Source organism: Astatotilapia calliptera, chromosome 7 (assembly GCF_900246225.1).
Source record: "Astatotilapia calliptera chromosome 7, fAstCal1.2, whole genome shotgun sequence".
In the NCBI taxonomy this organism is placed as follows: domain Eukaryota; kingdom Metazoa; phylum Chordata; class Actinopteri; order Cichliformes; family Cichlidae; genus Astatotilapia; species Astatotilapia calliptera.
The window spans coordinates 43,082,275-43,097,818 of NC_039308.1; the positions used below are offsets into that span (position 1 = coordinate 43,082,275).

Here is a 15,544-nt window from a genome sequence, read left to right on the forward strand (position 1 = left end):
TACTTGGATTTTTTCCCAGGAGGGCTGGCAGTCTATCTCTCCATACAACACAATCTGGAGCCTGTTAGTTTTTCTTATGCAGATTCCTCTAATTAGTACAAATATAACTGAATAATTTGAAAGCTTCAGAATTAAAGGAGTGAGAGTCTGGACCGTGTGCAAGCATAGACCTAAGTAATTACATTAGGATCTATAATGATAGAAGCATAACACAAAGTTAATTTAGCAGCAGGATGCTCAGACAGGTTCAAAGGGAGGTGAGGACACCTGCGTCTTCATCCTCCAAAAGTATGGTGATGTGATACAAAGAGTTTTTAATGTCTAATGATAAACTTTTTTTTTTAGAATTGAAGGTAAATTACTGCGCTTCAAATGTTGTCTAGTTCAGTGCACACTTTTACAGGCCCCTTTATATATAACCCAATAAAGGGGTGGTGTGGGGGTGGGTGGTTATAGAAAAGCACAGCTGATGGTCAGATCCATCACCTCATGACAACATCAATTTTTGTTTTTGTTTTATTATAAAGATTTTGCATTATATCATAAATAAATGTGGGTCATCCTAAAGCAAGCACAATACCCATGATAAAATACATATTTGTGTGTTTGTGTGACTTTTTGTACTACTTTTTCGTGGCTTGGTCTTCCTAAACCAGAGCTCTTTTCAACGCTTTACTTCAAATATGGAATCCTAATTCCAACAATGCACTGGATGAGGTTTTCAGAATCCACAGTGAAAAAAATACATGATTTAAATGAGAGAGAGAGAAGCTGCAATAAATCCCTCCCAGGATGACAACTGTGTGCCCATCCCAGCAGAAGGAGGAGGGAGGCTCCAGATGGAGCCCTCACGACCAAAAGACAACAGCTCCAGAGAACCAGCGGCAACAGGCAGTCTACTCTGCAACAGCCCATCCATCCCGTCATAAGCCAACAGCGATCCCCAGGTGCCAGAGAACTGCGCCACTAAACGAACAGCGACCCTGGGACGCGGCCAGCCTGGCCCTCGAGCCACCAGGCAACCACTGCCCTGGCAGGGTGCAGGAACACCCGCCCACTCCCCTTCCCACTCGTCAAAGTTGGAAGTGATATATTGGTGCGTATGTTGGTGTACGGTAGTGTGAAAAAGTGTTTGCCCCCTTCCTGATTTCCTATATTTTTGTATGTTTGTCACACTTTCAGATCAGCAAAAATGTAAATATTAGGTAACGCTAACACAAAACACAAAATGCAGTTTCTAAATTAAGGTGTTTATGATTAAGGAGGAAAAAAATCCAAACTTATATGGCTCTGAGTGAAAAAGTGATTGCCTCCTACAGCTAATAACTGGTTCGCCCACCATTAGAAGCAACAACTGTAATGAAGGACTTATGATAACTAGCAATGAATCTCTGTGGAGGAATTTTGACTCATTCATCTTTGCAGAGTTGTTGTAATTGTCACGGCGGGGTGCGCCGATGTGTGTGGAAACAGGACCCAAAAGCAGATGATGACGAGGAGTTGTAAGGTTAAACAGAAAAGTGAAGCTTTATTTAAATGACGGCAGGGATAAACCAGGAAACCAAAACAAACTGGCAAAACACTAAGAGGTACAAAGACCAAAAACTATAACTGTGGAGAAAATAAACAGGCAAAGACAAAAACTAAGGCTAAGGTCAACATAACAAACGAAAACCGTAACTAAGACTGAGGTCAAATAAACAGACGAACCGATAAAGGCAAGCAGAAAACAAAAGGCTTAAATACAGACATGAGGTGATCAGGGGAAATGGCGACACATGGGGGAACAGCTGACAAACATAACCCTAATGACAGGACCAAGAGAGAGTGAAACTAAATACAATGACCAAAGAACACACGACACTGTCAGAATAAAACAGGAAACACTGAAAACTAAACATGACAACACAATAAGACAGACCTAATACGTGATGAATGAATACAAAACCCCAAACATAAAAAGCCCAGGAAAATAACCAATAACTGCCCAAACTAAAGGCAAAACAGGAAATAACACAAAAACTAATAACATATCAAAAAATGAGAAAAATACAAAGAGAACTCAGAGTGCTGGGTCGGAGACCCAGCCTGTGACAGTAATTCAGCTACATTGGAGGGTTTTCAAGCATGAACCACCTTTGTAAGGTCATGCCACAGCATCTCAATCATATTCAGGTCAGGACTTTGCCTAGGCCACTCCAACATTTTTCTTAAACCATTTGGAGGAGGACCTGCTGGTGCATTTTGGATCATTGTCCTGCTCCTGCACTTCAGCTTGAGGTCACAAACAGCCAGCCGGACATTCTCCTTCAGGATGTTTTTGTAGACAGAAGAATTCATGGTTCCATTTACCACAGCAAGTCTTCTAGGTCCTGAGCAAAACAGCCCCAGACCAGCCTCATACTACCACCACCATATGTTACTGTCGGTATAATGTTCCTTTTTTTAAAATGCTGTGTTAGTTTTATGCCAGATGTAATTGGGGACACACATTCCAAAGTTAAACTTTTGTCTCGTCAGTCCACAGAGTATTTTCCCAAAGGTCTTTGGGATCATCAAGCTGCTTTCTGGAGGAACGGAGGCGAACCTTTATGTTCCTTTTGCTTAGCAATGGTTTTTGTCTTGGAACTGTGGAAGGGACGAACACTTTTTCGTACCACTGTATGTGTACAAAGTGAAAAAGATGGGTATAACTTTGTGTAAACTAGAGTGCTATTAAAACTGATGGAATAGATGTGACATGAGCACCTGACTGTTGGTCATTGACTACAATGTAATTAAAAACCAGGGGCAGGTCATCGCACAGCACATCAAGCAAATTCATATAAATGGCCCAATCCACTGTGGTCCATGCAGACCCTATGTCTGGGAGTGGTGTGTTGTTTAAGGGAGTAGCGGGGAGGGTTGGGATACATATGACCGGGAGGTAAAGGAGTACCCTCAGAAGGAGAGAACCATGCTAACAACTGACTCAGTAAGGACCCCTATTCCACAGACCTCACTGCAAAAAAAAATAGGATCCAGGGCCCGCAATGACAACACCCTGGACCACCACCACGTCCCAACGCCAGTCATTAACTCAAAGGACTTATCTTATCTTAAACATTTATATGTATATTTTGCAAGAGTAGATATGGGAGCAGGTTTTAAAAGGCTATTTAAAAGCAATTTTACAGTGGAATTTTACAAGAAATTGTGATGCAGTCTTTTGAGGTCTGAAACTTTCAAACTAGGAAGTATTACTCAACTGCACTTTTCATCAGTATTACTCATTTCTGGCCTAATTTCAAGTGTGAATGCGTTTTCATACTTTGAAATGTGTATGAGCTGAAGACATCAAGGGATTGACTTGACCAGTTTTAAAGTTTAGGGTATCTTCATTCAATGATAATTCTGTGAATTTTAAAGGATAGAAGGAAGTTGTCATAAATAATATGAAGTTATCGTGTCTCTTTGCACAGGCTATCATATTCTCCAAGCACATTCACATATTTATGTGAATAAAATATTAAGCTCCAATAACTGAGAGCTTATTTTCCTCAACAAAAAAATACTGCACATAGAGCAGGCAATTTGGTTCCCGGTGATCATTCCCTTGTTTGAAAATCACTTGAATGTTTGGTTAAACACTCTTTCTCCCATCTGGATCAGCCTCCTGCTCATAATGACTTTTATGATTATTTGATTAAAACTTCTACAAACACCTAGTCAGCCAGTTTACTGCACTTTTTAAACTTACAGCACCTACATACATGTATTTCCTCATTGTGTGATAAATGCAAAGCAATGGAAGGAACTCTTGGCCACCTTTTCTGGTCTTGCCCTACACTTAGGTGTTTCTGGGAAGAGATATTTAATATATATAGCTGGATCTATGACTTAAAATTAAAGCCAGAGGGTATACTTGCAGTGCTAGCCCTATGTGAGATGATTGCATTTCTGTATATTGTAGAGGTTCGTTATGGTCTTGCTAACACTCACTTTAAATTTTTTAAAATCTGGAACTCTTTTCTCAATCATATTAACAGAGAATCAACAATGTTTAACCCATTCACCTGCACTTTATGTTTATGTGAAACTACACCTCTGCCGGACCCTAACTCCTTCTTGGACTTGTTCCCCACATCTTTTAGACTCTGAACTTTCTGTTGCCCTGTCTAACTTCACACAGAAGACCATTTTGTTCGGACTCCATTATTTCTCTTGTACTTTTAATATGGACTGACTAACCAGTGTTGTTGTTGCTGTTGTTTTCTTTTCTCTGTCCTTTGTACTTTTATCTTGGGTGATTTGATGTCATTTCGAACTTAAAATGTTATAAATAACCTTTAAAAATAAAAGAAAAAGAAAATCACTTGAATTACTTTTACTAATAAAAAAGATATTAAAAGATTGATTCCTTTTTTTCTTTAATGAAAACTTCCATTGGTATATTTTGTTAATGAACAACACTTTGTGGATTTGGATCAATGCTTCCCAACCACAACTGCACACACTATAAAAAACAAAAAAACAACAACAACAAAAAAATCACATACACATATGGACTCGCTTATTTAGGCTTCACTTCACTGCTTCCTCCTCCTCCATTGACTCAGAACAGCAGTTGTCCATGAGGGTCATGTTCCTATTTGGAAAGTATTGATTAGAGTGCTTATCCCCTTAATCAGTGTGAGAGAGCGCCCCAGGCTGAACACACACACACGCACTGAGCTCCTACATCTCTTTCATTCTTCAAACTGTTCTGAAAAGTTTTAGTTATTTTTGTTTTCATTCATTTTTTAAATATGCAGTGCTTCAACAATAATTTGGATAGAAAACAGCAGAACCTAAATTAAAATTATATTTACGAGTTTAAAAATTCTTATTTTGTTGGAGCACTAATCCAAAACCAGCAGACATTTAAGCACAACTGAAGGCATCACAAATTATTCACGTTTGAAAAGATGACTATTTCCACCTAGGAGGTCCCTGGACTGGGGCCAGGCTGCATCTGTTGTTAAAATGCAACCCGTCACCATTATTTGAAGGTCACCGAGCATGACAAATTAGCTGAACGGCTTGTCTAGTGCTAAAATGAAGTTCAGTGACATCAGTGCGTACCGATTCATTGTTAAAAAGCTTTTAATTCTTATTTTATCTTTTGTTAAGGAGAAGAAAAAATATATTAAGTTTATCTTTTTATCTTTTGTTCAAATAGTGTGTTATTCATTTTGGCCTCACAATTGGCGAGGTGAGTGAATTTGGGGATTATGTTGTGAGTAAAAAATCCAGGGATTAACCGGTTAAAGGCAAGGCAAGGCAAGGCAAGGCAAGTTTATTTGTATAGCACAATTCAACAACAAGGTGATTCAAAGTGCTTTACAGAGACATTAGAAACAAGAACAAATAAAAAGCATGATTTAAAATTGATTAAAACAAGCAAATAAACTAACTAACTAATTAACAAACAAACAAACAAACAACAGTATATAAAATCAGAAATAGATAAGATCAGTAGTTAAATGTAAGTTTTGAAATTTAAGCTTAAAGTGTGGATTTGGTGCTTTATTCAAATGCAGCTGAGAATAGGTGAGTCTTCAACCTGGATTTAAATAAACTGAGTGTTTCAGCTGATCTGAGGCTTTCTGGGAGTTTGTTCCAGATATAAGGAGCATAAAAGCTGAATGCAGCTTCTCCGTGTCTGGTTCTGACTCTGGGAACTGATAAAAGACCGGATCCAGATGACCTGAGGGATCTGGATGGTTCATACTGGGTCAGGAGGTCATTGATGTATTTTGGTCCTAAACCATTCAGAGCTTTATAGGCCAGCATCAGAACTTTAAAGTCTATCCTCTGACGGACAGGCAGCCAGTGTAAGGACCTCAGAGCTGGACTGATGTGGTCCACTTTTTTGGTCTTAGTGAGGACTCGAGCAGCAGAGTTCTGAATGAGCTGTAGTTGTCTGACTGATTTTTTAGGTAGACCTGTAAAGATGCTGTTACAGTAATCAAGCCTACTAAAGATGAATGCATGGACTAGTTTTTCCAGGTCCTGTTGAGACATCAGATCTTTTATCCTTGAAATATTCTTGAGGTGATAGTAAGCTGACTTTGTTATTGTCTTAATGTGTTTTTCTAAGTTTAGGTCTGCATCCATCACTACACCCAAATTTCTCGCCTGGTTTGTGGTTTTTAGATGTATAGATTGAAGTTCTCTGGTGACCTGTAATCGTTTTTCTTTGGCGCCAAAGACTATTACCTCAGTTTTGTTTTTGTTTAGCTGGAGAAAATTGTGGCACAACCAGTCATTGATTTCCTCAATGCATTTACCAAGAGCCTGTACAGGGCCTCGGTCTCCTGGTGACATTGTGATATATATTTGTGTGTCATCTGCATAGCTGTGATAGTTTATTTTGTTGTTGTTTATAATCTGTGCCAGTGGGAGCATGTAGATGTTAAACAGAAGGGGTCCCAAGATGGAACCTTGGGGAACTCCACATGTGATACTTGTCTGCTCAGATGTGAAGTTACCTATTGATACAAAGTATTTCCTGTTTTCTACGTATGTAATTGAACCAGTTTAGTACAGTTCCTGAAAGACCTGTCCAGTTCTCCAGTCATTTGAGTAATATGTTGTGGTCAACTGTATCAAATGCTGCACAGAGATCCAGTAAAACTAGGACTGACATTTTTCCACTGTCTGTATTCAGACATATGTCATTAAACACTTTGGTCAGAGCGGTTTCAGTGCTGTGGTTCTGTCTAAAACCTGACTGGAAGGCATCGTAGCAATTATTCTGTTTTAAGAAGTAACTGAGCTGTTGAGAAAGCATTAAACAACATTAAAAGTAGTTGTTGAATAATCTTTGGTCGGTTAATGAATAGACTGATTTGATTATTTACACATATACTACATGTACAGACATAAAGCTATAAATTATAACTATATTAAATATCTAACTGTATCCTAGCTATAAAAACAGACAAAAAATGTTACTAGATGCAGAAAATGTTTATATATGTTGTAATTTTTCCACACACACATTAATCCATCCAACTATTCATTTCTTCTGCTCATCCATAAGGCGCTGTACACTCTGGACAGCCTGCCACAGTATAGACAGTATTAGCTCATGAAAATATTCTGATGTAATTTAAAAAAAAACAGGTGGACAGGTGTGCTTTTTTAAAATATATTTTAGAAAGTCACAGTAGCTATACATCTACGTGATGTACAAAAGAAGTTGAATTTTATTTAAAAGTCATCAATTTATCCAATAGTTGAAAGTCTGGTTGTGATCAGAGTGTGTGTAGATATTTCTATAAAGAATGTATGGCAGTAATTAATAATTTATTGTGAACACCATGCATTTTACCATCCATTCGTTTTAGTCTAATAAGTATTTGATGTTACTTACTAGTTGTTGTTTTTTTTTTTTTTAGAAATGATTCCAACTGAATGCCTTTTTAAAAACATCAACAACATTTGGAGCTCTTTGCATCAGTGTGTTGTTTTACTTTTGTCTTTCTATTATTCTCACACTTCATTAGTGGGAACCTTTCTGTTTTGTAGCGTCCACTTTTTTCTGCTACCCGGCAAATTTACTGGCAGTACCAGAAACCAAAAACAATCCTCTTATTGTTTTGGTTGCACAGTCAAGCCATCATTATAGACTGAGAACCCTGAAGGTAAAATGTACTGTATGTACACAAATATTATCTACGTATTAAAGTACTTGTTGGTTATTTTTTTGGTGATTCATAAACTTTAATTAAACAACTTGTTTTAGCAATACCATTACAAGCTCACTGCAGGTTCTTCTTTAACTGCTCTGTTTCATGAGGATTTTAAGCAGCTTACGTATTTTGGTATAGATGATAGAAGAAAGTTTGTGTGATGAATGAGCAGTATTGTGGATAGTCAATGAAGACGAATGATGAAAAGGTTCTTGTTCACATACCAGGCAGGAGAAGGAGTCGTTCATTCGATGCTGGAGTGTGTGTTTCTGTAAAATGGTGAACAGGGCAGCGTGGTCGAACTGACACGGAGACGCTGAGATCAACTTTTCCACTGCCTGACGCTGAGATGGATCAAGACCTGAAAAGAAAATACAGAGGTGGATGAAGGAACGACAATTAGATGTGCACAACCTTGCCAAGAGTTTAAAAAAATTGAACTCGATAACTAGATGTGAACTGTAAAATCCATACTATGCTACTATGGTGTTTTTTTTTTCAGAGCAGCGGAGTCTGGATGAGGTTAGGGAAACATGCTCTTTGGTCTGAAACTCAACAACAATTGAAACAATTAGTGATAAAGATATGAGAGATGTTGCAATCCTGAATATAAATCTATGGGATATTTCTCTAAAGATTAGTTAGAATAATTAAAGTAGATGTCCCAACACTACCCACAAAGAGCCATTTAACAACTGACTCAGGAAACATGAGGTGATCATTAAACACTTGAAAGTAGGGTAGAAAAAAAACACAGACAGGAAAATAGCAATAAATCAGTTATTAAAACAGCAGATCAGGCTTCATGTCTACATTCAAACATTGTGCAATGTGCCATGTTTTACTGATGACAAAATGTGAGTTGCTCAACAGCTGATGGGACAAATGAGACTGACTTAAGAAACTTTGAGGAGGCAATGACAAGAGACTTCGACTTCTGACAATAGTGTATGTGTTCAGTCAAGTCTTTGATCTTAATTGTATATAAGCCAGTAGGCCAGAAACTGAAATAACATCAATGGCAATGAGTTTGTGCAATCATGCTCAATCATGTTCAATCTTGTGTCATCACTGGGTCAAGTCATATGATTGAGAAAATGGAGTTTGCAAAATCACTGGGTCAAGGTTTGGTACCGTTACATCTGTATGTTTGAGTTTACAGGAGACAGAAAGACTGGGACATCTGCAGAGTCCCAGTCCCAAGGTGTTTTCAGGCTGGATATACTAAAATCTCTCCGGTCCATTCTGAGGGTTTCTTCCCAGAGTTTAGAAATGAGCCCATCCTAAAAACATTGAAGTAGAGGCGCCCAGGAAGAGCCGAACCACCTCATGTCTTGACTTAAAAGCTTCCCACCACATGTCTGAGTTCCTCATCCCTTCTCCAAGTCTGAGCACAGTTGCTGCTCAATTCAACCACTTGTATCCACAGTCATATAATTTCAGTCATTTACCCGTGTTAATGACCATCGGTAAGTGCTGGAAAATACTTAAACCATGGCAATAAGAACATGCCAATGAGAGCAATCCACTATAAATAAAAACATGTCAGTTACTTTTATAATAATATGTAAATATTTAAAAAGCTACAGCTCAGGTGGTAAAGGGGATTGCTACAAATTACAGTGTTATTAGTTTGATTACAGGTCAAACTAATAACAGGTCAGTATGCACAAGACAAATCACTGATTCATCCTTTTATCCCATCATTGGCAGTGCTGTTGCCATAGACATACGATGGATGGACAAGACAGACAATGAGAAGCACTTTGTGGAATTACTAAGGTTAAATGAATACTGCAGTTTCCAAACACAGTCATACATGAGAAACATGTTAAACAGAAGAAAATATTAGAAAAAAGGGGTTTTAAAGGGGTGATTAATAGGAAAAAAAAAATATATATATATATATATATATATTTTTTTTTTTTTTTTTTTACTAAAAATATGGAAAGTTTGATACAATACCATGGATCTATTCATGTCTTGTCTCAGGTCTTGGTATCAGACATGCTAAAGTCCTAATGTGTGTACTGCAAAAGAAAAGTGACTGCATAATGTAAAGATGCACAATATTGGAAAAATCAAGCAAATTGCAGTTTTTATTTCTTCTTATGAGTATTGTGGGGTGGCAGGTGTGTATGTGACTGTGTCAAAACAAAGTGCAACAAATGTGGGACAAAGTCCAGCTATAAAACTAAAAAATGTATTTTAAAAAAATGCACACAATACATGCATTTTATTTCATTAACTTGGGTGTGTTCCTGAGTTTTATTAATGATAACAGAGAAAAAAAACATTACAAGATTTTCATATGAGTACATTCTGGAATAGCTAGTAATGAAGTCATTTTTATGCAGCAGCCCTGACAGTTCACTTTGGATGTGCACTGCCTGAAGCTGCAGGCGATAATGAGGCTTTGGGGTCAGTGATGAAAGAATCAACAGAAAATGAAAAAAAAAATAAAAGAAGCCGAAGAGGCGCAGGGTGTCCCAGCCTGAGCAAACCTGGGTCATTTCCAGTCCTTTCAGGCCTTTCTGATAATGGCCCTGCCAAATGAAAAGCCTAACACTCTCCACTCTGCCTTTATTGTGGGAGTACATTTCAGGATGGGAAGCTTCTGACCGTGACACATGGCCCCACAAAAGACCACAGCTCACTGAGAATACTGGCGCTGTTTCCACGCCTGTGGCTCATGCCCAAGACAAGCTTTAGTGATCACTTTTATTATCGCTGTCATTTTGTTTTTTGTGTGGATGCAGAGAAGCCCATGAGGACTCTCAGGCATTTGTGCTTTTCATCTCCTCCTCATTTTCTTGTTGCCTTTGTCCAAAAGAGAAAAGCGAAAAACAAAAAAACAGGAGAAGTGAAATCTCCACAATCAACTTCCAATCAACGCTCCTCTGCTTTCTTTTTCCATCTTTTCTTTTCATTCTTCCACTTTTCTGTCAGCGACTGCCCTTCGGGTGTGATGGCCTGCTTTCTCTCTAATTCCGATGTAGGTCATTTTAAATTTGTTACCTCCATAACAGTGTACTGTCCTCAATGTAATTTAGAGAAAAGACAGGGAGTGAAGGAGATAGGACTCTAAAGAAAGCGAGACAAAGAGATATAGATTAGTACTGATAATAAGAGGAGGGAAAAGGAGGGGTAATATTGATTGGGAGACAGACGGCCGGAGGAGTGATGTTGATTTCTGTCAAGTCCAACTTTCAGCTATTATGTTCAGGTTGTGTGTGTGCGCGTGTGTGTGCGTCTGTGTGTGTGTGAATGAGCAGAAAATATGGATCGATCTTCATGCATTTTTCTCGGCTATCTACAGGTTTTTCTGCTCTGGAAGTTTCTCATTAGTGTGACTACATGAGCATAATTTTCTGGTTTTGCTGAACATGACACACAATTGCACAAAAAATGGTCAGTCAAAGGCACAGATTCAATTGATTATTCTTAGGACTGGTTTCTGTTGGGGACACCAAACTATGACTAGTATTAGTAGCTACATGCAACCTAAACTAAACACGCACAGCCATTGTTTATAAGTTTCATAAATGAATAAAACAGACACACAAATCCATACACCAGTTAAGTACAGGCAGAAAGTAAAAAAACAAAACAAACAAAGCAAAGAAGCAACCAACATTTTTAAACTTCAGTGTCAATAAAGAATGAATACCTTCTTAAAACTAATTGAAACAAATAATAATATTCAGGCAAAACATTAGCAGCCTGAATTAACTGCATTCAAGACATTTAAAATTGCCTTAGATTTATTAAGTTCGATACATTTTTGTTTACTCTGCAGCTGATTACAAGAGGAAGGAGCTGCAAATTTGAATGGTCTTTTTCTAAATTCAGCACAAACCTCTGAGACAGAACTCTTGGGATCTAACACAATACCTTTTTTGACGAAGTCTATAAATTACATGCAAGCAAACCAAGAACAGCCTTATAAATGTGAATATATCAGTGGGCGAGTCTACAGCATACTTTGGTTTCGACCAGTCCTCTATTTATCGTCTCCAGTTGGTCCAAAAATGCAACTGCTTGTCTGTTGACTAGTACAAAATGGAGGGAGCATATAACCCAGTGTTGGCCTCTTTACACTGGCTTCCTATTAGTTACAGGAACCAAATTAACATTTTACGTTTTGTTTTTAAACAGATAGGTAAGACGAGCCCCTTCTTACCTATCTGAGCTTCTATCAATGCATGCAAACAATGCAAACTAATGTTATTTATTCCAAGGTCGAAACCTAAATCTCGCTGTGAAAGGACCTGCTACATCTCTCTGTTGCAGGTCCCAGACTCCGGAATAGACTACTGCCAAATATTAGATCTACACAAAACACTAGAATATTTTAAATCTCTACTACTAATTACAGCATGGAGCCCTACTCTAAAAGAACATAAAGGTAAACACTGTCTGTGAAGCTGGATTTAAGAAATAAGTGTTTAAGTTGAAGCATTTATAACAGTTGAGGGCCATCTTGTGCCAGCACATCCAACCAATACATAAAATAACAGGTTACTACATGTGCATCACATCACAAAATATATCTTTTTTTACCAAAGCACAATGAAATCCCAACACTAACACACAACATACAAACCACTTACTGCTAAAGAGACAGAATGAAAGTGGGCAGTGTATCTTTGCCTTTTTAAAAATAAAAACCGCTGCAGCAGGGGGCAGTACAAAAGCAACCCCTTACACTGCTTTTTGGTTTTAGTTTCCTTGTTTACACTAAATGATCAATTCTGTCACTAGTTAACTAACAAACTACTCTAAGCAACAAACTCTTAGCAGCAATCAACCAACCCAGTGAAGTTATGTTCTCTACAGGCACGAGATGGTGCTCAACACCTTCTAACGTTCTAAAAAATGTAAACACGTATGGCTTAAACCAAGTCGCAGACAGTCTTAAATCTACAGCAGTTGTTTTAGATTTATTTCATGAATAATATATGTAGTGTTTAAGGTCCACTTTAATAAATTCCTTTAAAACATTAAATCATTATTTATTTACATTTTTTAAATCCGCAGATTATGTTTGTCTGTTATTCAATACTGATGATCTGAAACATTTAAGTATGAAAAATATTTAAAAATGTTAGAAATCATGGAACAAAAAGGACCAAATTCAGACTCCAGCAACAGAATTCATAATCAATAAAAAAACAAACTTTTATTTAATCTACTTCGACGATGAGATCTTTAAGATGTGATGATCATTCAGGATAAATAGTCACACTGTATGCATCAAAGTTGTTCAAGTGTTTATGACAGCATGCAAGCTTTAAATATCCTTTTTTAAATAAAAAGAAAAAAAGTTAAAATTGAGCTTTCACACATCTGTTGTTGGCTTCTCTTTACTGGCAAGAGATGGAGACGTTATGGTTGTTTTTCCTGAAATCACCATAGAATTAACCAGTAATTAAATTTACTTACCCAGTACTTAAAATATAGCATAACGAGTATTTTGAAATTATGGCTATCTTACAGGAAAGGAGACACATGGTGACGGAATTACCAAGGGACTTTAGCTTGCATAACACTCAGGTATTCTATGTATGAAAATATCTTGCTGGAGTGGAAGTTGCTAACAGGAGAAGGTGGTGCCAAATCTCAAACCTTTAATCATCTCAAACTGGTTCGCTTGGGATGTGGTGAAATGGGGTATTTTCAAGATGGATGTGCAGATTGATTGATTGATTGAATCTTTATTTTGAACATGTTGAAAAAGTATAAAAAAAAAATAGAATTAAAAGAGACAAATGAACAAAGCAAACAAAAGGAAAACGAGCAACCACAACTCCAAATAACGTCCATGTTCAAAAAGGAGCAGGAAGAAGCATAAGCTTATTTAATCCCACCCCTTTTCCACTATCTAGTATCAATAGACTACAGAAATACCTCCTTGCAATTACATTATATGTTATGTGTAATTTATTTATTTTTTTTAATATATACACATATATGTTTCTATCTATCCATACATACGTATATACACACATACGCACATATACACATTTTCAATAACCCCATTAACACCTCAAGGATACACAACCTACAATTATATATATATATATATATATATATATATAGCCATACCAACAAACCCGTGCATGCGCACACACATTTAAATATTAGACAAGAACACCCTATCAAATCTCTACCTTTTCCCTGTACCCTGTAATAACCATATCCTTAAACCGCTTTTTAAACTGCGCCATGCTTGGACATTGCTTCATATCTTTACTTAGTCTGTTCCACAGCTTCACTCCACACACAGAGATGCAAAAACTTTTTAATGTTGTACGGATACGAGGATGTTTTAAATTTAATTCCCCCCTCAAATTGTATCCCCGTTCCCTTTTAGAAAACATTTTTAGAATATTGTCAGGAAGCAGGTTATTTATTGCTTTATATATAATTTGTGCTGTGAGAAAATGAACCAGATCTGTGAATTTTAGAATTTTTGATTTTAAGAATAGTGAATTTGTATGATCTCTGTAACCAGTTTTATGGATTATCCTTATGGCCCTTTTTTGTAATATAAAGATTGATGATAGCGAACATTTGTAAGTATTGCCCCAAACCTCTGCACAGTAATTCAAATACGGTGCAATCAGGGAACAATAGAGAATGTGGAGTGATTTGTGGTCCAGAATGTGTTTTACTTTACTCAAGATTGAGACACTTCTTGAAATTTTGTTATGTATATGATTTATATGAGACTTCCAGTTTAATTTATCATCTATAATCACACCAAGAAACTTATGTTCAAGTACTCTTTCAATTTCCACACCATCTACATGAATCTGCACTTGTGCATTTCTAAGGGAATTCCCAAATAAGATAATTTTAGTTTTACTTAGATTTAGCGATAGTTTGTTCCTGTTAAACCATTTTTTAATTTTGCACATTTCTGAAGTAATTGTATCCAGCAGCTCCTTTAGATTCCCCCCAGAACAAAAAATATTTGTGTCATCTGCAAATAATACTAATTTTAATATATCAGATGCCTTACAAATATCATTTATATAAATAATAAATAATTTTGGACCCAGTACAGAGCCTTGTGGAACACCACAAGCAATGTCCAAGCATGATGAGGAATGGACACCCAGCTTCACAAATTGTTTCCGGTCACTTAAATAATTTTTCACCCATTGCAGTACAACCCCCCTAATCCCATACCGTTCCAGTTTATTAATTAATATGTCATGATTGATTGTGTCGAATGCTTTCTTGAGATCCAGAAATACTCCAGCTGCATACTGTTTCTGATCTATAGCATTCGTAATCTCCTCAATTGATTCGATTAATGCCAGAGATGTTGATCTTTTTGATCTGAATCCATATTGACTGTCAGAGAGTAATTTATATTTATCTAAGAATTTGTCTAATCGTTTATTAAACAGGTTTTCTAGGATTTTGGAGAATTGTGGTAGTAAAGAAACAGGCCTGTAATTTGTGAAGTGGCGTCTATCCCCGGTTTTATACAGCGGCACAACTTTAGCTATTTTCATTTTGTTTGGCACTTTTCCCGTCTGAAATGATAAGTTGCAAATATATGTTAGAGGTCCTACAATTCCTTCAATGACCTTCTTGACGATTTTCATGTCAATATCATTACAATCAGTAGATGTTTTATATTTACACATGTGTACAATGTCAATTATTTCTTTTTCCTCCACTGATGTGAGGAACATTGAGTTAGGGTTCCTTTCAATCAGGTTTTCACTACAGTCTACTGATGGCAGTGACTCAGGAATTTGTTCTGCCAGTTTTGGTCCAATATTTACAAAATAATGATTAAAGCTGTT

The 15,544-nt window shown here is 37.0% G+C and overlaps 1 protein-coding gene across 4 annotated transcripts in view; it reads right to left on the reverse strand.

Annotated features, from left to right (window-relative positions):
• cadps2 (Ca++-dependent secretion activator 2) overlaps window positions 1–15,544 on the reverse strand; it is a 186,005-nt gene that overhangs the window by 104,763 nt on the left and 65,698 nt on the right. For all 4 annotated transcript variants that reach the window (XM_026174893.1, XM_026174892.1, XM_026174894.1 and 1 more), the window contains exon 12: window positions 7,943–8,079. In XM_026174893.1, coding sequence (XP_026030678.1) covers window positions 7,943–8,079 — 137 coding nt within the window. The remainder of the gene's footprint in view (window positions 1–7,942; window positions 8,080–15,544) is intronic.